This window comes from Hibiscus syriacus, unplaced genomic scaffold, assembly GCF_006381635.1.
Source record: "Hibiscus syriacus cultivar Baekdansim isolate YM2019G1 unplaced genomic scaffold, ASM638163v2 tig00110458_pilon, whole genome shotgun sequence".
In the NCBI taxonomy this organism is placed as follows: Eukaryota; Viridiplantae; Streptophyta; class Magnoliopsida; order Malvales; family Malvaceae; genus Hibiscus; species Hibiscus syriacus.
In genome coordinates this window covers 163,522-190,445 of record NW_024062745.1, presented here as the reverse complement: position 1 = coordinate 190,445, position 26,924 = coordinate 163,522, and the positions used below count along the sequence as shown (strand labels likewise).

General features: G+C 34.2%; 2 protein-coding genes and 1 long non-coding RNA gene across 3 annotated transcripts; 1 reads left to right on the top strand and 2 right to left on the bottom strand.

The window, feature by feature from the left end:
* Nucleotides 1–686: 686 nt before the first annotated feature.
* Nucleotides 687–13,881, top strand: LOC120126370. Its single transcript, XR_005516456.1, has 3 exons — nucleotides 687–698; nucleotides 4,878–4,881; nucleotides 13,749–13,881. It is a non-coding gene; the product is annotated as an uncharacterized LOC120126370 (long non-coding RNA).
* Nucleotides 13,882–19,499: 5,618 nt separating this feature from the next.
* Nucleotides 19,500–20,481, bottom strand: LOC120126389. The gene has a single exon (XM_039144600.1). The coding sequence runs from the start codon at nucleotides 20,474–20,476 to the stop codon at nucleotides 19,583–19,585; it is 894 nt and encodes a 297-aa protein (XP_039000531.1). The 5' UTR covers nucleotides 20,477–20,481; the 3' UTR covers nucleotides 19,500–19,582.
* A 1,244-nt stretch (nucleotides 20,482–21,725) lies between these two features.
* On the bottom strand, nucleotides 21,726–26,523 carry LOC120126624 (ethylene-overproduction protein 1-like). Its single transcript, XM_039144773.1, has 4 exons — nucleotides 24,037–26,523; nucleotides 23,035–23,326; nucleotides 22,615–22,924; nucleotides 21,726–22,310 (listed from the first exon to the last, which is right to left on the bottom strand). The coding sequence occupies exons 1-4, from the start codon at nucleotides 26,031–26,033 to the stop codon at nucleotides 22,081–22,083; spliced, it is 2,829 nt and encodes a 942-aa protein (XP_039000704.1). The 5' UTR covers nucleotides 26,034–26,523; the 3' UTR covers nucleotides 21,726–22,080.
* Between the last annotated feature and the right edge of the window lie 401 nt (nucleotides 26,524–26,924).

The window sequence follows — 26,924 nt, the reverse complement described above, 5'->3', positions numbered from 1 at the left end:
ACAAAACCGGTAAAATAAATTTTTTTAATGATAAAATTAGTAAACACAATTATACAATTTTTAAAAAATTATTTATTAACATCAAATACAATAATATATTATTTATTAACAAAATAATAATATTATTTTTAAAATTTAGAATATTTATTTAATATTATTTGTCAATATTACGATTAAAATATTATATCTATAATTTATAAATAAAAAATTATGATTATTTTATTTTATTAAAATAAAATTATTATAATTATATTATTATTTATTATAATAAGAATAATATATCTTAATTATATTATAATGATAGAATAGTGAAACATATGTGTCGATACATTTTCAAAAAGTATCGACATATGTTACATAGAAATCGATATAATGTAATAGGTAAATTTATAATGTAACCTGTATAAATATACCGATTTATGAGAGAATAAATCAACATAATGTATCGACACAAATTTAAAAAGTGTCGACATTTTGTCTAGAATGAATGCCAAACGAGGTGCACATATAAAGTGTTGATACATTTATTAAAAATATCGATCCCAAAAACATCGAAACCGATAATTACAATGTAATAGGTAAATTTACAATGTACTCGGTATAAATATACCGGTTTTATGAGAAAATATGTCTACATAATGTATCGACACATTTTAAGTTTGTGTCGATACTTTTTTCCAGAATGAATGCCCAACGAGGTGCACGCATAAAGTGTCGATACATTAAAATTGTATCGATCCCAAAAATATCGAAACGATAATTATAATGTAATAGGTAATTTACAATGTTTATTTTAAAAAATATTGTTATTTTGTTAATAATAATATTATTTTATTATATCTTGGTAACATTTTAAGTATTACTAATATGTTATAATAACAAATTAAGTAATTAACAAAATATATATAAGCGGTTATTACTTAACTTGTACATTATAAAAAGTATTAATGAGTTTTTACGTCATTAAAACAAAAGATCCTTATAATAAAAAATAATCTTTGCAAGTCCTTTAAATTACGTTAATATGTATAATTAGATAATAAATATTTTTTACAATTCATAAATAATTTATTTTCAAATAATATTCTTATTATATTACATTGTAAACTTAATTACAAGATGCAATTATTTTTTTCGTTAATAAATGAATAAAAATATTATAATCAACATAGCTTTTTTTTTTTATAACGTACAAGTAAGTAATAACAAAATAATGTTATTACATCAATAAAGTACAATTATTTTAAAATAATAATTAACCATATGTATCTTAGTAACATTTTAAGTGTTTACCTAATACGTTGTAATACAAATTAAGTAATTAACCTATTTATATAAGCGTTACCTATTACGTTATATAAGTGCTACCTAATATGTATTGTGCTTGATAATGTTTCCAGTAATTAACCTTTTATTATATAAGTGTTACCTATTACATTATATAAGTGGTACCTAATATGTTATTGTGCTTGATAATGTTTATAGTAATTAACCTATTTTTTATATAAGCGCTACTATTTTATATACAAGCGCTACTTATTACATTATATAAGTGCTACATAATATGTTATTGTGTTTGATAATGTTTCCAGTAATTGATCTATTTTATTATATAAGTGATACATATTTATTATATAAGCGGTACCTAATATATTATTGTGCTTGATAATATTTCTAGTAATTAACCTATTTTATTATAAGCCTTACATATTACATTATATAAGCAGTACTTAATATGTTATTGTACTTAATAATATTCCGGTTAAATGATATAACATAACCGGTCTAAATTTAACCGATCACTTATTTAACCGGTCACACCATTTTATAAACGCCGCACGGCAGAACTTCCCTGTATCACCCTTCTAAAATTCGAAATCTTCCTTTGACTTGTTATCCAAAAGCATGTCCCGGTCGGAGTGGAACTTCTTAAAAGGGGTGTCCCGACCATTAAGATTCTCATTGTCCTTTATGTCTTAAAGCTGCAGAATGGGTGGACCATCTCTTCTTCTATTGGGTATTCTACTGGAAACTTTAATCTAGGATGTATGCTTTTTGGGTATCGTTATTTTTCTTAATCAAGACCCTACATTGGCTCTCCTCTCCTGGCAGTGGCAGTCCTCACATAAGCATTGCTCTAGTTCCATTCGGTCACTCATTCCTTTCGTATTATTTGGAATGTACAGTTGCTTAGAAATGATATATTATTTAATGGTTGCGACGCTGATTACTCTCAGATGGAAAGCTTGGTCAAGCTTCGAATTGATATCAAAGTAAAATTTCCAAATGCTCCGATTTTAGAGACGGTATCTTTGCAGACCCTTCCTTGGATGATTGTGTTTCAAATAGAGTGGTTAATCCTTCTAAACCCATTTCTTGTTCTCCTCCTCTGGAGGATTTTCTTAAATTCAACGTTGACGGTGCCATGTCTCATTCTAAACAAGCCGGTGGTAAAGTGGATTCCTTCGAACAATGCTGGTAAGGTTCTCTGTAGTTTCTCCTCAAGCATCGGTCCTGGTCTCGCTATCTTGGCTGAGCTCAAGGCCATTGGCTGTGCTACTTCCCTATTCAAAGGATATTTTGGTTGGGGCACTTCGCTTATCATTGAATGGACAATCAATCTGCTGTGGACTGGGTAAAGTTCCCTGCCTCCTCTCCCCCTTGCTTCGCGAGTTTTATTAAGAATATTACTGAACGAATCGCGTTCAACGACTTCATTCGATTCATCCCACGTGTGCTCATAGTGAAGCCGATTCTTTGGCTAAATCTGGAATTGGATAGTTCTGCTTTATTGCTTGTCTCCTTGTTTTTCAGTCATTGTGCTTTGGTTTCAGGGTCCTATTAGGATCTTTTGTTCTATTTGCGGTTTGCTTCTTAAGTTGTATTTTGAAATCTTTTTATTTTTATATTGGGCAATCTTTTCTCCCTTCCGCTTGCTTATTTTCTTAGCCCTTACTGAGTTAATAAGTTATGAGTGGGGTGTTTAACGAGATCCCTATTCCTATAATTTTTTTTTAAAGATATAACATAAAAGAATTGACCGAAATGACACTTATGACAAGTTCTTATTCAGTCAAGTACAAATCATACTTGATCCATTCAAGAACTGCATACTTGATTCATGAAGGAACTTGATGGGTCCAAATCTCAAGAACACCTTGTGATTTGTATACCTTACCAGTATTGTTTGTGAAAAAAAAGTCTAGTTTGAAATTTGTTAATACTTGTTATAATTTAGTCCTGCTATGTTTAGCCTGCTTGCAATTTTGAAAAGTTTTTAATTTAGTCCCAAAGTTGCTCTACCAAGGCTCGAAGAACCAAAATAATCTATTACACGTGAGTTCAAGCATTTAATATGAAAAAAGTGTACAGGCATTAGAAACACACATTACATATTTTGTTACATATATCCACCATAGACAATATGAGCAATGGTTACTGGGAATTTATCATCTTCCACAGGCTATCACAAGCATCAAAAGCAGCCATTTTTGATGGGTCAAATTCAAACTTCTTAAACACCTTTTTATCTCTATCCACTATACCTGTGGTAAATTTAAATAAAGGAGAATCTCATAAAGCAATAAAAATAACTTTAGATATGAAAAAAAACTGATAATTGGCAAAGAAACAAGAAGAAAGGAAAAGTAATATTTTATCCGAAGGATATGGGCTGAGATTTTGGATTGGTCTTCCAAGTCTGGAATAATGTTAGTTACAAAGGCATACATCGAAAGCTTTCTCCTGCAAGATCAAAGAACAATGATTCATTTCTGAACTCTAGACACCGACTCAACAAAAGACAGCTTGGGAACCATTACAACTTCTTTGGGATAAGAAAATATTAGGATTGATAGTTCAGCTCGTCAAAAAAATACAAATAGGAGACTTAAACTGTATGATTCGTAATTGAGAGACCTAGATCTTAGTAGGGGTTTTTTTAATATAAATTTTGCTTCCATTTCATGCCCCTTTAGATAAGGACCACCCTTACAAAAAAGAGCAAATCTATTCTTAAAAGGATAAAAAAATCAATTAAAATAAAAGCATAATCAAGAAACACGAAAAGAAAACACACCAAGTTGACTCGGTGATAAAAAGGAATATTGTTCTGTCTCGGATTCAGGCTATACGTTTGCAGGTGTGTACAGGCGTGTACGTTGTCATTAGACTAAGAAAGTTCAGATTAGATACAACCTTGTAATCACACAACTATTAAAAAAAACACTAAATCAATCAAACATCACTGATCCCATTTGCATTATCGAGGCTGGATCATTTTAAGGAAAAACGCCCACAATACCCCACCAAGAAACATATACATGGAAATAAAGTTAAGAAATTCAAGTCAAGATCTTTCTCTTATTTTTCCAGACACATTCATGCAAAGAACAGTTAACAGTGTATGAACAACCAAACATGAATTGGTACAGAAATAGGAATTCCTCAACTTACTGTTCTTTGAGATTGTCTTGCTCAAATTTTCTTAGCTTTTTCTTCTGTTCTTCAATCAAACCTCTCTGGCGCTCCAGCTCCATTATCTCCTTGCAAATAGCCGTGTTCTTATAAAAGAATATTTAAGAGAAACAAATCAAACACCAAAAACCAAAGCTTTAAAAAATAATACATACAAAAACTCCCAAAAATACATATACTTATCTAAACTCCTCCTTAAGACGACTTTCTTTTCAAATTCCTCTTGGAATTCCTTCTGCAGAATCCATTTCAGCACAATCGACGACCTCAGACTTTGACAGCTCTGTTTTCTTCTTGCAAGCTTCGATCTTTTCTTCATATTCTGCATTTCAAAAATAAAAAGAAGGAAAAGATCTTCATTCACTTCCATTCTTATCCTCTTAATTTCTGCGGTAACGAAGAGAAGTAGAAAGGAAAGACACCTTGAAGCAATCGATAAACTTCTTTGAAATCAGAGTCGCAATGCGAGCGGAGATCGTAAAGTGCTTCAAACACTGCGTTGCGTTGGTAATGTCCCTTCTGTCCCTCAACACCTCCACTAGATCGTCACTATAAGATATCAACTTCTCCACATCGATCATTCTCGTGGATTCCCCCATTTTTCTAGGGTTTCCCTTTCTTCAACTTCGAGCGCCAAAAAGGGAGACAAATTAAGGCAAGCGATTTAGTGAAGGAAAAAAAAAAGAAAGACCTTTGGAACAAGAAATTGAAATGGGGTCCAACGAGGGATACAAAAGAGGCGGCTAGCAGTGAGAAAGCTCCGGTGAGAGGGAAAAGTAGGAAAATGTACGGTTTGGGTCATCTTGACTTTAGACTTTATTCGGGTTGAATTCTAGTTGAGTAGGATTAATTTCAGTTTGAGTTTTATTTGGGTTATAATAAGTCAGATAGGTTTAAGTATCAAATCTGATCAAATATCATATAGATTAATTTTCAGTTCAAATCAATATCGAATCTATTTATTTTAGATTGGATCAAATCGGATAGACTAATTTTCGAGTAGAGTTAATATCAGATCAATTATTTTTGGTTCGGGTTAACTTTAAATTTTCGGGTCAATTCGGGTTAAGTTGGATATAGTCAAATCAATTATATATATATAATTATTAATATATTTTTGTAAAAAAAATGTTTTTTTTTATAGAAGTAACTAATTTTATTTAAAATAGAAAATATCCAAATTACAATAAAAGTTTACAATCATAATCATAAATTAAGCACTAAGTAGCAAAATTTCCTTAATCATTGAAACAAAACTAGCAACTTAAGATCACAAAGGATCATGTAAGGAAATATTAAATCTAACCGAAAAATTCGAACAAAGATAGTAACAACCATATCTGATTGCATATCGGCAAACAAACCACAAATAGATCAAACTATTGAAAGACCACTGACAAACCAAAAATTAGATTCGAGTGACGTGAAAAGCTATCAACGAACATAAATCAGGTATCCAAATCCAATCCAATGGTCCAAAATAGGAAGAAAAACAAGATATCAGATAAACGCTATCTTAATCATTGTGACGATGTCAAATCAACCATTAAAAAAAATAAATTAAAAAAGGTCAAAAAAAAAAAAAAATGCCAAAAATCATAATAAAAGTGTCATAAATACATATGAAAACGTGTAATACAAGCATACTTATTGAAAATCAAAAGACAAAAGGAAATAAAGATATGATATAAAGAAAAAAGATAATAGAGAATACCGACTATCAACAACTAACATTATGATTTAACCTAAACTCATCTTTTTTTTAATCTTATCATTTATGCTTAATTCATGGAATTTAAATTATTATTTAGGGATTATAATTTAACCTAAACTCAATCTATAAGATATGTTAGAGGTTGTGTTATTTTTCTTATTGATCCGAACAGAAAAATTTATGGTAAGATTTATTTGATTAGAATTTTTTTTTATATGAGTGTTTATCAATTAAAATTTAAACTAGATGTTTAACATTCAATTATAAATATGATATTTTTTATTACACTTAATAATATTATTATACTATTTATGTTTGAATAAATATTATTTTTAAATATAATTGTAAATGATATTATATTATCATATCATTGATGATATTTAATTTTAAATTATAAATAAAAATTGATATCTTTATATTGTAAAAATAAGTTTTTTATATTAGGTTTAAATAATTGTATTATATATATATATGTAGGAATTAAAATAATTTATAAATCAATTTAATATTTTAGAAAATTATTTTAGTAGTTCTAAAGTAAAATATTAAATTAATAAATCATAATTTAATTTAAATAAATTAGAAACCAATTTAATAATTTTGAATCACAAGGTAGTAGAATCTAAAATGAAATATTGAATAATAAATTATTATTCAGATGATTTAAAGATTAATTTAATATTTTAGTTCATTAATTAATGGAATCTAAAATAGATATTAAATTAATAAATTACTATTAAATTAATAAAATTAAAAAATTTAAATAAAATTTAACATAAATTCTGAGATGATAAAGCTATTATTATTTTATAGAAATAGAATTAGAATATTATATAAAAATATTTTATGAAAAAAATTAATTTTATCGTAATAATTAATTAATTAATGAATTAATTTAAATTTATTTAATTAAATATATAAATTTTAAAGTTAGATTTAATTAATAAAAATAATTAAAGTTGAAACCAAATAAATAATTAATATATATACTTGAATTTATCTTACTAGTTTATTATTTAACACATTGCTAAAAAATAGATAATAATACAAATAAATTATTTGTACACTTTAACTCAATTATCGGGTTAAAATCGGATTGATATTCATTTTAGATCGGCTTTGGATAAATTAGATTCGAGTTACTTCTGGTTAAGGTTGCTTTTGATTTGGTTACTTTCAGTTTAGGTTGCTTTCGGTTCGGATTATTTTTATTTTGGTTAAAATTCATGTCAGTTTTGGTTTGATTTGATTTGTTTGAGTTTTGAGTTAAATTTGGGTCATCATATTCGAGTCTATTTCGGATCACGGTTTGAGTAAATCGGTTCGAGTCAAATTTGTAAGGTCTAAATTTATCTTTCAAATGTTTTGAGTAAATTATAGCGAAGGTTAATTTTATTTGGATTTCTTCTGATTTTGACTGCTTAACTTTTAATTATTTCATATAAATGAATTGTTATTATTCATTGAGGACCCGTGTATGAGCATCATAGATGTTAGGGTGTGAGTATTCAATAATAAAAGGTTAGAAGTTATCTTTGAACATATACTACCTTGTATTTATTTCATATTAATAAAATAAAACATCAAGTAGTTAAATCTAATTATATATGTGATGTGGCATGTTAAAAATGATTAATTTTTAATTTAAATTTTAAATTTTAAATTTTATATAAAATATCAATTTAAATTTTCTTGAGAAATTTCTCTTGAGCCCTAAACTTTTATTTATTTATTTATTTATTTATTTATTTTACCTTTCAGACAATCCTAAAAACACTTTTAATCTCTCCTCGGCTCACAATATCGTCACTCACTATTGATGTCACTCTAACCACCTTCTTCGTCCAGTGACAATAACAAAATAAAACTCTGCCTTTTTTCTTTTCTTCTACGATTAAATTTTTTATCCCGAACAAAAAAATTACATTGCCATGTAAATTATCGAACCGACATAATCTTATATAACCTCCGGACAAGAGTAGTAATGCATTGATTCTGAGTAGATGTAGGATTATACGTGTGTGATTTACATATTTTGTGACAAACGTCGTAATTATCAAATAATTAATTTTTTTCTCGGATAATTATGTTAAGAATGTAGAATAGAGAAGAAGGATATTGGTCCAAATGGATTCAAAAGTTTTAATATCAATCTGAATTGATCTTTAACCAAAAAATCTATAAAAACAAAAGAATTAAAAGATGGGTTTTTTTGAATAATAAAGTAAACTAAATAAATAAAATAAAATTAAGGCGAAATGAATAATAAAAAAATAGAAGAAGTAAATTGTAAAGAAATAATAAAGATGAAAGATAGTCTCTAGATTCATTTCGCCTCAATCTGTCTCGGTCACTGAAATAGATTTTACTTTGTATACTTGTCGGTTACGATCTATAAGGACCAACCCTTGTAACTTGCTCTTCTCTCTTGTGAACTGATTTCCAAAGTTAATCCTTAAAAATTAGCCCTTGTTTGGATTAATATCAACTATCGATATTAACGCCAATGCTAGTTGGAACTGGAAAAGCCCATGCTAGGACTATGGTATCTTAATGAGAATCAAACCCGATCTTGATTTCCCTTAGCAGACAGTCGCTAAGTCTTAAGTGGCGTTTGATTCGCTAGAATGTTTATGAGGGAATTAGAATCTGTGAAGGAATTAGAATCTGTAGGAATTGGAATCCAATTTCATATTCTGTTTGGTTCGCAGACATGTCAGATGAATTGATTTCAGTAATGTAAAATGACAGAATTACCCTTCTTGTTTTTTGTTTTTATTTAGTTTATTTTACAACTTACATATAGTAAATATATTATAAAATTAAAAAATATTAAATTTTCATTTTATTGATTGATTATTCATTTCAATAAATTAAAAAATCATGCTAATAAACATTATAAGTTAAAATCATCGCAATCAAATATGTAATAAGTTACCAAAAGATAGAGCAATATTTCGATACATTCAATCGGAGTATGTTAATTAGTTACCAAAAAATATACCAAAAAACTATTTGATTCAATATAATTAGAAACTCAACACGACATGACTCAAAAAAAATGAAAAAAATTATTTTTATTCAATAAAAAACATTGACTTAATTGAAAAAAATTATATATAGAGGGGTATTATTGTAATTATTCTTAAATATATAAGGTAAAATTATATTTTTTTTCGGGTCGGTCCGATTTTTTTTCACCCTAAACCCGAAACCCGACCCGACCTGACCTGGAATATCACACTTAAAAAACCCCGACCCGACTCGACCCAAATATCACACTTAAAAAAACCCAAACCCAACCTGAACAAATAAAGTTTCATCCGACCCGACCCGAATATATGAATTAGAAATCCGACCCGACCCGACCTGAAATAATAAAAAAATATTTTTATTTAATAAAACAGTGACTTAATCCGACCCGACTGAATTTTATATTTTTCGGGTCGATCCGGTTTTTCACCCTAAACCCAAACCCGACCCGACCCGAATATCGCACTTAAAATAACCAGACCCGACCCGAATATCACACTTAAAAAACCCGACCCGACCCGAACAAAATAAAGTTTCATTCGACCCGAATATATGAATTAGAAATCCGACCTGACCCGGCCCGAAATAATAAAAAAAAATTTTTATTAATAAAAACAGACTTAATCGACGCGACCCGAATTATATATATTTTCGAGTCGATCCGGTTTTTTTTATCCTAAACCCGACCCGACCCGAATATCACACTTAAAAAACCAGACCCGAATATCACACTTAAAAAGCCCGACCCGAACAAAATAAAGTTTCATCCGACCCGACCCGAATATATGAATTAAAAATCCGACCCGACCTGACCAGAAATAATAAAAAATTATTTTATTTAATAAAAACAGTGACTTATTCCGACCCGACCTGAATTATATATAATTTCGGGTCGGTCCGGTTTTTTTCACCTAAACCTGAACCTGACCCGAATATCACACTTAAAAAAACATGATCCGACCGACCAAATAAAGTTCCACCCGACCCTACCGACCCGAATATATGAATTAAAAACTCGACTAGACCCGAAATAATAAAAAATATTTTTATTTAATATATAAATAAGTTACCAAAGGATGATGAGGGTAGTATGGTCAAATTTCAATTCCCTCCATCAAGGGAATTGAATTTCATCCATTTTGGATGGAATTCACTTTCCCTCATTGATGGAATTGAATTCCATCAGAGATTCCAATTCCCTTGAAAAACTGAACCAAACTGAGAAAGTGGTGGAATTGGATTCAAATTCCCACCAATTCCAAGGGATTCATCCAACCAAACGCCACCTTAAGGAATTGAATTTGCTACAAGCTGACTCTCCTCCTAACTGTAGATCACAAAGTTGATCAAACCAATGTGCACTCCTTGGATTGAAGATATTGAGATGCATGAAGAAAAGCAGATACTTCTCCTTGTCTGTCGAAAATCAAGAAAGAAATATGAAGATATGAAGTGTTTTTACAATTCTCACGAGAATGGATCGACTCTTCGCTCAGCTATTAGCTAAAGAAAATTTTAGCCAAACATGATCGAGATCATGCTTGGGTGTAGAAAGAAAGAAAATGAAGAAGAAAAATATTTCTATTAAACTGAAAACCTAAAATAGAAGAAAATCCAGGACCAGTTCTATACTGAATTTTAAACTTGTACATCTGTCAATCTTTACCTAAAGAAAATAAATTACTAACTCTTAAGAGTATTCAAACTCTTAATTCTAACTTGCACATCACCATGCTTTAATGCACATCACCATGCTAAAGGTTATGCTTTAGTGCACATCGCCACGCTTAATGAGAATCAACCCGATACTAACTCTTAAGAGTATGAAACTTGCACATCACCATGCTTTAATGCACACACCATTCGGTCAAACTTTAATTCGGCTAGCCCTTCCTTTAAAACACACGTCTTCCCATGACCGAATGGGATGTTAGTTCGGTTGGAATGCGTCTTGAATGCATTGCATCCCCTTGGCTGAATAATGATGTTGGTTCGGTAATGGCTGGAAGGCATATGTGGTTCGATTGCAAATTTTGAAGCATTCTTGGCCGAATAACGATGCCTTCTCATCTTTAGCGCCTAGATGAAGGCACAGACCCTTGTGGATGTACATGATGGTTCGACTTTGGTGTGCCTTGCACATGATAGTTTGGCGCCAAGAGAGGTGAATAGCTAGCTAGCTAGGTGACTTGGACTAGCGAGGACCTCAGCTAGGTATCTAGTGTCAGTCCAGCTCATCAGCTCATACTCCAACTCCCTTGCAGCTAGCTACACTTCACTAGTCAGTCAGCTACTTAGTCCTCAACTCCCTTCCATCTAGGTTTAGCTTCCATTTTGTTAGTTCATCTACTCTCCCAACTAGTTCAGCTCTCCATAAGCTTTGAATTTCATTTAACCTGAATGAGCTATCATCTTTGTCCATGAATGCCATAGCTTTTATATTCTAGCCTTTCACCTATGAAAGATATGAAAACATTAAGTTAGACAGAAATAAAGGTAGGAATATTGGTAATCCTCAATCCCATAGTATTGGAAACACTATTGGGAATGGTTTAAGTCTTGGCTTTCCCACTTCCTTGTTGAGTGATAGAGAACAAGGAGACTCTCGCGCACCACCGCCGCCGTCCGTCCGTCTCGGCTCGGTCGGCACGGCTCGGCTCGGCTCGGCTCGTGGTCGTGGTCGTGGTAATACATGTCTTCAACACGTCCGCGCGGATACTATCTTTTTTAGAGAAAATTCTTGAGGAATTTCTCTTTGAAAAACAAATGGAAAATTGTGAAAGATTTCAACTGATATTTATAGGTTGCTGAGGACTGTTTAATTTAAAATGATAACAGTTGGTTATGAGAGTTATCAGAAATTAAACAGCTTTTCCTAAATTAAATAAAAAACGTTAAGATATATTTGGACTGATTTCCATCTTTGTACAGAGGAGACAAGCTGTTAATATCAGGAGTTACAGGAGTTATTTGATTTAATTCCAGGGATTACATGATATAATTTCAGGAGTTATAACAGCTGAATAATGATGCAATGAACCTGGACTATTTTTGAGTCAGGTTCATCTAGACGTTTCAGCTGTTACAAAAGAAGAGATTTAATCCTGAAATTTTATGGACGATATAACCCTATTTCTAGCCTATAAATAGAGAGCTATATTCAGCTTCTCAACTCACTCTCAAACATTCACAGTTCACTTACAAAAGTGTTTTCTACAGTTATCTCTTGAGTTCTCTGAGTGCTTTCCAATCAGAAGAGCAATACCACAGCAGTCCACTCCGGTTTCGGGTGTACAGAATTCGGAGCGACCGTGTTAACCTCGGGGGACGGTCCGCCACTACAGCGATTACACACATCGGGGTGAATTCGTTTAACAGGTTTTTTACCACGACACGGTTTACGAATTTGTTCCTTTTAATTACTGTTTATATTTTCAGTTAGTGCTAACGGTGTAGTTTTGCAGTTCATATATTCAACAATTTAGAAACGAATTCCATACTGCAATCATGACAACACCTTTGAGCAAACTAATCCCTGATCTTTCCAAGCTCGATGCACTTGATGGAAAGAATTATAGAAGGTGGTCCCAAAGAATCTGATATTCTTCAAGCAGTTTGATCTTGACTACGTGCTACTCAAGCCACCATCTACCATGCCGCCAACCCCAACTGCCGTAATGATGCAGATGTGGTCCTCAATGATGATACCTTAGCAACCGCCGCAGCCGCTCTCGCTATCTACGAGAAATTTGAGAAAGACAACAAGACGGTACGAGGACATCTGCTCAGCCACATGTCAAATAAACTATTTGATATGTTCCTTAGAGAAAGGAGTGCCAAGGCAATATGGGACACTCTCGACAAAAAGTATGGTGCGGACGATCCAAGTATCAAGAAATATGTTGGCGAATGGCTCAAATTCCAGATGAAAAACGACAAGCCAATAATGGATCAAGTCCATGACTATGAGAACTTAGTCGCTGACATCATCGCTGAAGGGATGCAAATGTGTGAGGTGCTGCAAGCCAATGTACTCATTGAGAAGCTGTCCAAGTCCTGGTCCGACTACCGCAACTCTCTTAAGCATAAGAAGAGAGACATTTCGCTTGAAGAACTTGTGGGCCATATGAAGATTGAAGAAGCCAACCGTTTAAAAGATAAGCTTACTAATTCTATGAGTAATTTATCTTTTAAAGCTAACTTGGTTGAGTCTAAATTTAAGAAGATCATGAAACGTGAGAATCAAGACAAGAAGACGAAACCACATAGGCTACCACTTCAAGAAGTCAGGAAAGCCAAACCGGAAGAGACGTTCAAGTGTTATGTATGCGGTTTACCCAGCCACAAAGCTTACCAATGCCAACACCGCTCAGACTGCCAGAATGACAACAAGCCACAGATGCACGTTGTAGAAGAAGATGATGAGATCATTCATGTGGTGGTCTCAGAAGTTAATCTGGTGGAGAACAATTCAGAATGGGTAGTTGACACTGGCGCTTCGAAGCATTTCTTCGCAAGGAATGAGTTTTTCACCGAGTTCGAGGATGGGAACACTGGTGAATGTGTGTACATGAGGAACTCTAGCAGTTCTGAAGTGCTAGGCAAAGGCAAGGTTTTACTCAAGCTGACTTCTGGTAAAACTCTAGCTTTAAATAATGTTCTGTATGTACCTATCTTGCGTAGAAATTTGATAAGTGGTGGGCTCTGAATAAGGCAGGCATTAAGTTAGTTTTTGAGGTAGATAAACTTGTACTTTCCCGAAATGGTGATTATGTGGGGAAAGGGTTTTTAAGCAATGATTTATTTGTCATAGAAACTCAATTTAATGAAAATAAAGCTACCACTTCTGCTTATATTGTTGAATCCATTGATATGTGGCATGCTAGATTAGGACATGTGAATATATTCATGCTTAAAAAAATTAATGAATATGAATGTTCTGCCTAAACTAGACACAACTAGCTTTAACAAATGTGAGATTTGTGTAGAAGCTAAGCATACTAGACCTCACTTTAAGACCGTTTCTAATAGAAAGACTGAACTGTTAGAACTCATTCATACTGATCAGATTTTAGAAACACTGAAAGTAAAGGAGGAAACACTACTACATAACTTTTGTAGATGATTATTCAAGATATACAAAAGTTATCTCCAAAGAACTAAAGATGAAGCTGAAAACTTATTCTTATTTATAAGGCAGAAGTAGAAAATCAGTTAGATAGGAGAATCAAACGGGTTAGATCTGATAGAGGTGGTGAATATGGATCTAATTTCTTAAAAGGAATTTGTGAAAAGAATGGCATAATTCATGAAAGCCCCCTATTTTCCTCAACAGAATGGTATAGCCGAAAGGAAAAATAGAACTTTAAAAGAGATGATGAATTCTTTACTAATAAGTTCAGGGTTATCTGATAACATGTAGGGGGAAGCCATTCTATCGGCAACTCATATCTTGAACCGGGTTCCTCATAAGAAATTAGATTCTACCCCATATGAATTGTGGAAAGGATACGCTCCTAATTTACAATACCTGAAAGTGTGGGGTATCTGGCCAAAGTGGGTTTTCTAGACTTTAAGAAGTCCACCATCGAACCTAAAACTGTTGATGCAGTTTTATAGGGTATGCTACAAATATTGTTGCATACAGATTCATTATTTTACAAGATTATTCTATTTGTGAGTCAAGGGATGCTGTTTTCTTTGAAAATACTTTTCCTTTAAAGGAACCGAGAATGAATATTGAAACACAAATAGAATATTCCATCTACTTCTTCTAGTAATCCTGCTAGGTCTTCTGAACATTGATTTCGAGCCTAGAAGAAGTAAAAAACAAAGAGTTGAAACCTCTTTTGGACCAGACTTTATTACTTCCTTTATTTCTAAGATAAATGATTTAGACTCCATTTCAGATCCTATAGCTCAAATTTTTCTATTAGATGAGTATCCTAAAACTTTGAAGAAGCTATAAGATCTATCGATGCTAGTTTTTGGAAAAGCGCTGTTAATAATGAACTAGAATCGATAATGTCTAATCATACTTGGGAATTAGTTGACTTGCCTAAGGGATTCAAACCAATCTCCAACAAATGGGTCTTCTAGAAGAAACTAAGGCCAGATGGTTCGATTCAGCGGTACAAGGCAAGGTTAGTCGTCAAAGGGTTCACTCAAAGGTTTGGTTTAGACTACTTTGATACATATTCTCCCGTTACAAAAATCTCAATGATTCGTGCATTATTTGCACTAGCCTCTATTCATAAGTTGCAGGTACATCAAATGGATGTTAAGAATGCTTCTTGAATGGAGATCTAGATGAGGAGATTTACATGGAGCAGCCACTAGGTTTTGAAGCACCTGGTATAGAAGGCAAAGTCTGTAGACTCAAAAAGTCACTCTATGGACTTAAGTAGGCTCCTAAATAGTGGTATGAGAAATTTCATAAAACTATTCTTAGTTTGGTTTTGTTGTGAATGGTTCGGATGCTTGTGTGTATTCGAAGATGTTTGACACTGAATGTTATCATAAGTCTTTATGTTGATGACATGTTGATTTTCAGTTCTAACATTGAGTCCATTAACAAAGTTAAAAATTTCTTGTCCACTAAGTTTGAGATGACAGATTTGGGAGAAGTAGATGTAATCTTAGGAGTCAAAGTTACCAAAACTAATAAGGGATTTTCTTTATATCAAGCACATTATATAGAGAAAGTGCTAAAGAAATTTGACAGTTTTGATGTCGTCCCTGTTCGAACTCCTTATGACCCTAGCATACATCTAGTTAAGAATAAAGGAAGTAACGTTTCCCAAACTGAATATGCTAAGTTAATCGGAAGCTTAATGTTCTTAATGAACTATACTCGGCATGATATTGCTTATGTTGTGAGTAGACTGAGTAGATATACTCATAATCCGAGTGGTGAGCACTGGATTGCTCTTAAACGCTTACTGAAGTATCTTAAGGGTACTTTGGATTGGAAACTTGAGTTTGTTGGCTTTCCTGTGGTACTGGAAGGATATTGTGATGCCAAATGGGTTTCTGATAATGATGAGGTAAGCTCTACGAGCGGTTATGTTTTTACTTTGGGTGAAGCAGCAATCTCGTGGAAATCATCAAAGCAGACTTGTATTGCTCGTTCTACTATGGAGTCAGAGTTTATAGCTCTTGACCTAGCTGGGCAAGAAGCCGAGTGGCTCAGAAGTTTATTAGCAGATATTCCGTTGTGGGGAAGACCGACTCCTCCAGTTTCATTATTGTGTGATTCACAAGCTACAATATGTGTGGCTAAGAACCAAGCTTACAATGGTAAGAAAAGACACATTCGTATAAGACATGAGTCAGTGAGACACTTAATAAAGAATGGAGTGCTCTCTTTAGAGTATGTGAAGTCAGAAAAGAACCTAGCAGATCCACTTACCAAAGGGTTAAGTCGAAAGCTGGTCTTAGATTCGTCAAGGGGGATGGGTCTAAAGCCCATTGATTGAGGAATTCATGGTGGATACCCAACTTAGTTATCTAAGTTCCATGTGGTCAATTGAAACCATGGAAAGACTCATAGTGCACATTCCTACTGCCTATCCCTATGATGAATAATGTGCATGCCCAGGATGAGCTTAATTGTTATTAATAAATTCATAACTCAGGCTTTGGGTGGTCTTAATGAGAAAGACTTGATGAATTTACCAATTTTGGCTGAATATCTATTCTTAATAAGTTCATAACCCAGAGTGAGTGGGTATGAAATTATGAACTTACCTACAGAAAGGTTGAGTTTGTTAAACTCTTAATAAATTCAAATCCAAGTATTTGGATGGTTCTAGTGAGAAGGACTTACTGAATTTACCGATAAATGAGGTTGAATATTTATTCTTAATGACTTCTTAGCCCAGAGTTTGGGTGGTTCATTTATAATGAACTTGAAGAAAGTCATCATACCCTTTGTGAGGTTGAGCTATTATAAAAGCTCTTAATTATTTCATATCCCTTTTTAAAGGGTGGTTTATGTTGAGATAAACTTGATGAAATAACCTATGTAAGTGAGAAGGGTTAGCTGCCTTCTATGAAAAATGTTGGGCCATTTTTCTAGTATACTTACTAGAATCCTGAGGTAAGATGGCCAAATATATACTTTGTATATATATATCTTACACATCGAGGACTCAGGTGGATGAAGGGGTTAGTTGTGTGTTATGAGTTTACCCTGATCTTAGAAAGTTCCAGACTAGTTTCACTTATCTAATAGAAGGATTGCTCATCATCACTATGTACTAGTTCCAGATACGTTCACTAGTGGTTAAGCAACTAATCTCGCTATTGCTCTTCTGGAAAGTTTGTTTTCGAGTTTCATAATATTTCTTTCGCATTAGTGGGGGAATGTTGGTAATGCTCAATCCCACATAGTATTGGAAACACTATTAGGAATGGTATTTAAGGCTTGACTTTCCTACTTCCTTGTTGAGTGATAGAGAACAAGGGGGACTCTCGCGCACCGCCGCCGCCGTCTGTCCATCTCGGCTCGGCTCGACACGGCACGGCACGGCTCGGCTCGGCTCGTAGTCGTGGTCGTGGTTGTGGTAATACGTGTCTTCGACACGTCCGCGTGGATACTATCTTTTTAGAGAAAATTCTTGAGGAATTTCTCTTTGAAAGAAACAAATAGAAAAATGTGAAAGATTTCAACTGATATTTATAGGCTGCTAAGGACTGTTTAATTTCAAATGATAACAGCTGGTTTATGAGAGTTATCAGAAATTAAACAGCTTTTTCCTAAATTAAATAAAAAACGTTAAGATGTATCTGGACTGATTTCCAGCTTTGTACAGAGGAGACAAGCTGTTAATATCAGGAGTTACAAGAGTTATTTGATTTAATTTCAGGGGTTACATGATATAATTTTAGGAGTTATAACAGCTGAATAATGATGCAATGAACCTGGACTATTTTTGAGTCAGGTTCATCTAGACGTTTCAGCTTTTACAAAAGAAGAGATTTAATCCTGAAATTTTATGGATGATATTAACCCTATTTCTAGCCTATAAATAGAGAGCTATATTCAGCTTCTCAACTCACTCTCAAACATTCACAATTCACTTAAAAAAGTGTTTTCTACAGTTCTCTCTGTGAGTTCTCTCTGAGTGCTTTCCAATCAGAATTCACTTACAAAAGTGTTTTCTACAGTTCTCTCTGTGAGTTCTCTCTGAGTGCTTTCCAATCAGAAGAGCCACCAGTAGTCCACTCCGGTTTTGGGTGTACGGAATTCGGAGCAACCGTGTTAACCTCGGGAGACAGTCCGCCTACTGCAGCGATTACACACATCGGGGTGAACTCGTTTCTAAGGCAGTGGTTTTTACCACGACACGGTTTACGAATTTGTTCCTTTTAATTACTGTTTATATTTCCAGTCAGTGCTAACGGTGTAGTTTTGCTGTTCATATATCCAACAAGGAACATTAATGAGACATGATGCACTCCTATGCTAGGTATGCAAATGATATGCAAACATAGGTAAAAGACGTGTAACATGAAATATGAATGACAAAGCTAGCTAATATTATAAAGATGTGGGACTTATAACCATTCATGTAATGCGCATAATATAAGGACTAAGGTACATGAACATGAGTTTTAATATAAGATGCATATTATAAAGTATGCCATTAATATAATAATGCATGATATGCAAAACGTAACAATCAAGGTATAGAATGGTTTGAATGATAGAGTTAGCATAACAATAACAAGATATAAGAAAGAAAAAGCTCCATGTAAAGAGTATAAAGACTGAGAAGAATGATGAACAAGAGTATACTTGAGTATGATCACATCCGAGATTGTAATGGTTTACGAAAATGAAACACGACCATATAATCATCGTTAAGGATAAATGATTGTTATTTTGTGTAATAATTTTTTCTCCATACGACTTATAATGAAGATGTAATTAATTGGCGAAAAGTTTAAAAATAAATACATATTATTTTAATCTATATTATATAAGTTTGAATGATCCCTTTGCTATCTTATGTCATATTGTTAATAGATTGTTTGATTAAATTACGAATAAAAAGAAAAATTATGATTGAAAAATAGACTGTAAAAATCATTTATTTAAGTAATAGTAATTTTATGTGTAATGGAAGGAATAATAATAATTTGAAAATTAATTTCATAAATTTTAAATTTTTATTCATTTAATTAAGTTTAGAGTAGAATAATAAATTATTATTTAAATTAATATATTTGAATTGAAATAATTTCTACAACTAACAAATTTGCTCATAAAAAAAATAAATGAGATCCCAAAAGTACATCTAATCATTCCTTTACATGCACTATATGTCTATACATAGCAAAAGCAAACCTCTATTATTTACATCTCCATTCAGCAGAATCCGCTACAATTGATGACAACAATTTCTTCTGCTTTGCACTAGCTTTTGGTTGCATAATATTGTTTGGCCTTTCCTTGATTGGATTTCTTACGCTACAAAGCCTGTGCTTCATCCGCCATGGCAACAGCATTTCAAGCCCACAACGCTTTGTGGAAGAAGACAGTGATGATCGTTTTATTACTGCTTGGGAAACACAAGGTGACTGATCCAAGTAATTGCATAAGTAAGGAAGCTTTCTTTTGGACATGCTTAGAGCAGATGATGCAGCCAATGCTATGGCGTCCGGAAGAAAGCGTTCGATTATGAAACTTGGAGATGGACAATCACTGTGCTCTAAACTCATAGCTAAGTTCATGCCATCCATTTCACTAGGCTCTAAGCCCTTTGATGATTCATGGTGGAGCTTTTCTGTTTTCTCAACGATGTCTATTGCTTCCGTTAGTGATAAGACTTCGGCGGCGTCCGAGAATACGTCGTTGTTGTCATCGTTATCATAGTGGTCCACATCGGCATCGCAACCTTCGTCATGGTGATCATGACTGTGACCATAATCCCCATTAGTTGCCTCTTTTGGTACTGGAAGCCATCTGCCTGGTGGGGGTTTCGGGCGAGGCGTTTCGGCTTCATCGACGTGGTTACTTCTCTCCGAGTTCTTCGGCTTTCCGGGAGCCTGTTCCCAGCAGAACGGAATCCCGTTACTCGAATTGATGCATGAAACTTCATCGCTAATGTATACAGCAGCAACCGGTCGCCTTGTCGATAAGAATGGTGCGTTTAAGTTGAGCTTTCTGGGGCGTTTCCTTTCCATTGCTTCATTCATTCCTTCTCCCATATAGATAAAGATCGTTTCTGGAAGTGAAGGGTTCATTGGAGTAGGTGAGTTGAGATGCATATGATCATGTGAAAGAAGAAAAGTGGTGGTCTGAAATAATTGTGAAGCAACTGAAACTATGGGGATCTCGTGCAGTGTATTAAAACCCATATTTTTCACTTCATAAGGATCACATGTTGGATGAAAAAAAAGTCCATTACCCTTCTATGGTGAATTCATAAAGTGAAGCATCACGTTAACCTTTGCTGGAAACCTGGGATCATCCGAAAACCATGTGGCAGAACGTTAAACCACTCAAATTCGTAGCTATGGCAAGAGAAAGGACATATTTCCTTTTATTATCCCTTTGATGTTAATAGTTTTTGAGTTTAGTTGCTCCTGGATTCTTTATAGGGGTGAAAAATAAAGAATAAATATTGTTCCCCCCCCCCCTGTTTTTTCCTTTTTTTTAACATAGAATGAAAATTACCGAGTCCTATTGACAAAATTAACCTCAACGTTTTATATGGAGATCATTTTGGTCTATTCTTTTTTTTTTTATAAATATTTTAACTTCTAAAATTTTATTTTTTGTCAAAATAATCTTCGTAGGATAGAAATCGTTAGTTAACTAACGATTAATTTATGTTTCGGACATATCATTTTCATGTGTTTAATTTATGACGTGACATTTATCATGTCATTAAAACAATAATGTTACATATGTCATTTTAACAAAATTAATGATCTAATATATTACTTTATTCGAAATGATGAAATGATATGTCATATCATTTGAAATGATGATGAGATATATATCATCACCTAAAGTGATATCATGAAATATATCACATTAGTTAAAGTGATAACACGATATGTGTCACATCATTTTAAGTGATGATGAGACATATATCACGTATTAAACACGTGAAAATATAATATCAACATTCAACATGTATTGACTAATTTTGTCTAATATAAATTATTTTAACGAAAAGTTAAAATAAAGGACAAAATAATCGTTTATATAGAGGTTAATTTTAACATTATGCCAATTATTTAATATAGCAAGCTTTTATAAAACAGAACAAATAGACAAATAGCATGTATATAAAATATAAAAGTGTAGACTGTTTGAGAATGAACCTCTTTTCAAGAAAATTTCAAGCTTGAACAACAATGACAACATTCTGGATTAGAAGAGTTAGAATACCTAAGGTATTTCGAAAAAGAAAAGGTAACAGTGTAAAATCTCCAGACTGGATTGATTTCTGCAGTTTCATTTACATTGTTCTTTTGACAGTTGCATTTGCAAAGGCCCCTTGAAGAGTAATACAAAGGGCAGCACGCAGTAGCAGCATCAATATGCCTGGACGTTTTACATATATATTAGTCCAATCCTTAATACAGAAAAATATTTACAAGTTATCTTGTCCATTAATTTTCTCATTTTCTATCACACCAAACACTATCCTTTCTCTCCTTCGAGGTTCCATATCTTCATGGCAGTGCTTCTGAATTTCCCAGGGACCTATCCAGCAATTACGGTGCCCCTTCCTAGTAATTAAACAAAAAATACTCGAAAGAAAAAGGGTGGCGAAAATCAGGTTGCCCAGAGGGGTTTATGGAGAGAGAAGATGACTACGGGGATTCTGACTTTCTCACTTTTTCTCTTTAACATGCTCACAAACTTTATTATATAGGTCGAGAGTATCGGCATGGTTGGGATCAAGACATAGGGCTGCTTCACAGTCTCTAACAGCGGACATATAATCACCCATTGAGTCATGGAAAGCAGCTCGAAGATGTAGCAGCTGCAGGTCCGGCTTGAAAGCTAGTGGTTTTGTGAGCTCTACAATTGCTTCATTTTCTTTGTGATCATCCATTAGAACTGGAAAGACAGATATTCCATGTCAGAGGCTGAAAAAAGCGAGCCCCATATGCAAATATGGCCTCGGTATTCAGGATTGAGAATAAATAACAAGCAACTATCGTACCTGAACTTGAATTTCTCATGGATTAAATACAGCAACTATTATACTCACGTAATAATTAAGTTTTTCATTGTGTTAAATACTTATGTAACCAAATGTAGCATAAAAGCGTATGAGTCACAGTGCAAAATCAAGGTCGAATGCAGCAATTTACAAAAGTTATTGCGGAAAAGTAGCCACATCTGTGGCCGAGGAATTTACCTGCTGCTCTGTATCTGTATGGATATGTCCTCAAGGGATCTAATTGTGTAGCCATAGCAAGATCACTCTTTGCCATGTCCCGGTCAGAATATTCTGAACGCTTCTCATAAGCTGAAGCATTGTTGCGTGCCTTCTCTATCAGCTTAGTCATCTCATCATATGCAGCTTTACGCTGATTTTTGAGATGAAATACACGAGCTAGACCCTGATGTGCCCGTGTATGCTTAATGTTCAGTGCATTCATGTAACAGTCAGCAGCAAGATCTAGCTTTTCACAGTCCACATACACACTACCTAAATTATTCAGTGCCTGCAGAAATAAGGAATCACTCAGAACCCAAAACCAATTCATTGCACTTATAGAGGTAAGTTTTATTAGAACTATATAGCTGGAGTTAGAATTGCTCCAAAAGTACTCACTTGTCCTTTCCGAAGTCCATCTGAAGGGCATCTAAGAGCGTCCAGAAGAAGTTGGATAACATACGCTGAGGACTCCTGATCAAGATTAGTATCTGCTAAAGCATATGCTTTGAGGAAGAAAGCTTCAAATGATCTCTGGATGGAGATTGACTCCTCTGCTTTAGCTAGCGCTTCTTCACAGTGGCCTGTGTCGTACAATATCCATCCTTCATAGACAAGCCTTTCATGTTCTGAGGTTGAATGGTTTCTAGCCAACCGTAGACTACGCATTGCAGCCTTTTGACAATTTAACCTACAGTATTGAGTAGCAGCAAACACTTAGAAGTTAGAACTGATAGAATATCAAGGTGAACAGAATATTGCATTCTGTCAATGTTTAATTAAACTAAAGTAGTATAGAAAGAATTTATATGCCCCATTTATCCGGATCAATGCCATTGAGAAACAACCTCATGTGCCATCGTTAGAAATTGCAAGTTCAATTACTAAGATTACTGACAAGTACAACACATTTGATACAGAAGAGTTAACCTCAAAAAATACTGTGTTAATACTAGGAAGAAAATGATGAATGGAATTCAAACATTTACAACAGAATATTTGAGGCCAAGAACCATTATGAAAATAATGGAATGGGGGTTACTTTACATCTCCTAATAGTGGTAATCAGGCTGCACATAGTGATGAATCAGATTTCCATAACATACCGTATGGTATCACCTTGAAGGCAAGATACCTACATCTCAAAATAATACAGAAGAAAACATCGCTTGTCTTATCATATGTTCATAGTGTTAATCTTAGATCCAGTTCAAAAAGGAAAATGAACAGTCATTTATACAAGGGCACAAAGAAGTTCACCTTCACTAAAAAGCAATAATGCAGTTCTTCCATTGAGTAAACAAATTTTAATCTATTAGAACAAATCTATAAGAAATTTCAATTCAACAGAGACAGCAAAAGGACATTTTATTCAATCAGTGAAAGATTTTGTCACGTTACCTTAAAAGGAGGAGAGATTGCCTGAACCATAGAAGGCTTTTTCCAGGGTCATTTGCCAACATATGGTGTACAACAGCTAGGGAACCAAGATCATCGACAGAAGACCAGCGGTCATATAATTGCATCCAGCAATCAGCCTGACTCCACTGTTGAACATAAGGACGTAGGAGCTCCACCATGTGGTCACCATGCATTTTCCCATAAAACACCATGTAATTAGGTTCCAGAGTCAAAAGTGCCCGAACATCTCTAAAAGCTCTTTCATAGTCCTCCATGGAAATCGAAATCCAGGCACGTAACTCAAGGCAATCGGGGGATACCTTGAAACTGATTATTTTACTAATCTCTGAGATGGCTGCTCCAATCTTGTTGTTCTCCAACAGTGAAACAGCTCGATATTTGTATGGAAAAGAAAGTGTTGGATCCAGTTCTGTAGACATCTCTAGATCCAACATCTTCTCCTTCCCATCACAATACAGAGAACGTTCTAGATGCATCCACCCAACTGGCTTATATTCTGAGAAGAGTGAGTTAATAATCTTGTAAGCTGAATACCTGTGGCCCCGCTTGAACTTGGCTCTTGCTACGCCCACTTTTGAATATATATGACCAGACTCGCATGCTGTCTCAAACCAATTTTTAGCATCTTTGTACTCTTTTCTCTCAAACATCACAACACCTAACTGGTGATACGCAAGTTGTTTCTGCCAACTTTCCGTTGCGCACTCTGCCAACCTTTCTAGAAGCATCACAGTAGTGTTAGCTTTCATATCTTCCTCCATCGCAATTTGGCTCAAGAAGAAATATAACAAAAAGGAAGCATGCCCAACTAAAGCCAATCTTTCCTTTGCATCCGGACCACAAAAATATTTCATCACATTAGGACTATGCATTGAATTTGGGAGCTCCCTTAAAAAGACCTGCAAGCAAGCTGCCACAAGAAGATGCGCTTTTTCCTCCAATCCATAATCAATTAAAGACAGTGCATCCTCCATATCATTTACCAAAGATGCTAAATAAGAATCACAAGCAGACTTCAAATTGTCACAACAAAACCTATTTGAGAAAGAAAGAAGCTCCAAAACAATCCGTGGATCAAAAGAATCTAATCTTTTGGTTCTGCTATATAATTCAGCAGCTTTCATACACTCTACTGAAATATTGTTATGGGTAAAATTTATCTCCTCTCTTTTAGACTCCCTGAAACCACCATACAACAATGTCCTAAAAGGTATTGATAACGATGCAATATTGGACCGTATACACCTAATCTCATCATCTCCAATGAAAAATGACATATCCCCATAATCATCAGAAGTTGAACACTCTCCATCCTCGATAGAAAAGTCATCCTCAATTTTGCTTCGAGGAGTCTTAGAACAATTACAAGGATCATAAATAAACTCCGGGTTATAACCAGCTATCAAGGTGGCCTTAGGGCACTCAATGTTTCTTCCACAACAATTCATTGAATTTGTACCAACAAGCTCATCCTCCCTCCTCTCATACCTCAACCACGCTGCTAAAACAATCTTCGAATGCACATCAACGCCATGTTGCCTGGCAGCTCGAAGAGTCCTCCGTAAAAGCTTCGGATCTGATAAGCCCTTAAAAATTGCACATTGCTCGAGATACATTCCAGATTTCTCAAATTGAGGACACCTCTCTATCCTGCGGTACACATCAGCTAGAGTTCCTATAAAATCGACGAACTTTAGGCATGGTTCGATGGGGGGCTCGAGGAGATCGGAGACAGGGAGGCCATAAGGAAGCAGGGTCTCATTTACAAAACCAAGGTTCACGTTAGAAGGTTGGCCATTGTTAATAGATTTAGGTCGAACCGTATTAACCCTAAGATGGTCCTGAAGCTGGTGGAAGAGTTTTTCACCGGCATCCTCACCACCACCACCGGTGTTGTTAAGAGCATAAACTTGCGTGCCTTTACATTTATCTATAACCCTTAAACTACGCATTGTGGAAAATTTTTTACGATGCATCTTTGTCAAGATCAAAGGGAAGAATTCAACAAGGTTTCAGACCACCCAAAGACAAAAACTGATGATCTAGAAATGGGCGTTAAAAAAACTAAAAATGAACGATAAAACAAATTTACCTGCAGAACACCACAGCTTAGAATACAGAAGCTGGCAACATAATGGTAAAGCAGGCTTAAATTCAATTGGGTATTAACAAAGAAATGTTTGGGGGGGGGGTTCTGGGATTTCTGCTCTGTTCCTTTTTTCTTCTTTTACTTTTTCTGGAGAAACAATCAGAATTGAGGGAGGAAGTAATCAGAGAGCGGCCAACCGGAAGTTGTTTGAGAAGCAGAGGTGACTGTTGAAACGGCCACGCTCTCTTTCTCTACCTGTTTTTTTTTTTTTTTTTGTCTATCAATCGGCTATATTTGATCATTCATTCCTCTCTTTTTTGGGGGGTTTTCTCTGTTTCTCCAAATTCGATGGGAGCTGAGCTGTTGTTCGTTCAGTGTTTGCCCAAAGTTAAAACCATGCCCGAAACAGGGATTAATGTATTGTTACTAATTGTGTCATGTGCTTTTGCTGTCAGAATCTGAAGAGGAGAACAGCTAAAGTTGCGCCCTACCTGTCTTTCACGCCATCTTCTTTCTAAATTCCATCATCACCTTTGCCATTCAATTTCCGATCCTACCTCCATTAATCATTATTTTTAAATCCCTATTTTTTATTTGCTCCTCGATCCATTATTTCCAAGCTCCGCATTCCTCGCCAATTGCAATACATATACATTTCTATTCTTAGTAGAGTTCATATAATCCAAAAATATAATGTCTTGTGAGTCTATGTATGTTTAATGTGTGTTATAAATATATGTACGATCTGAAATTTTTGAATGATTTTGAACTTATAAAT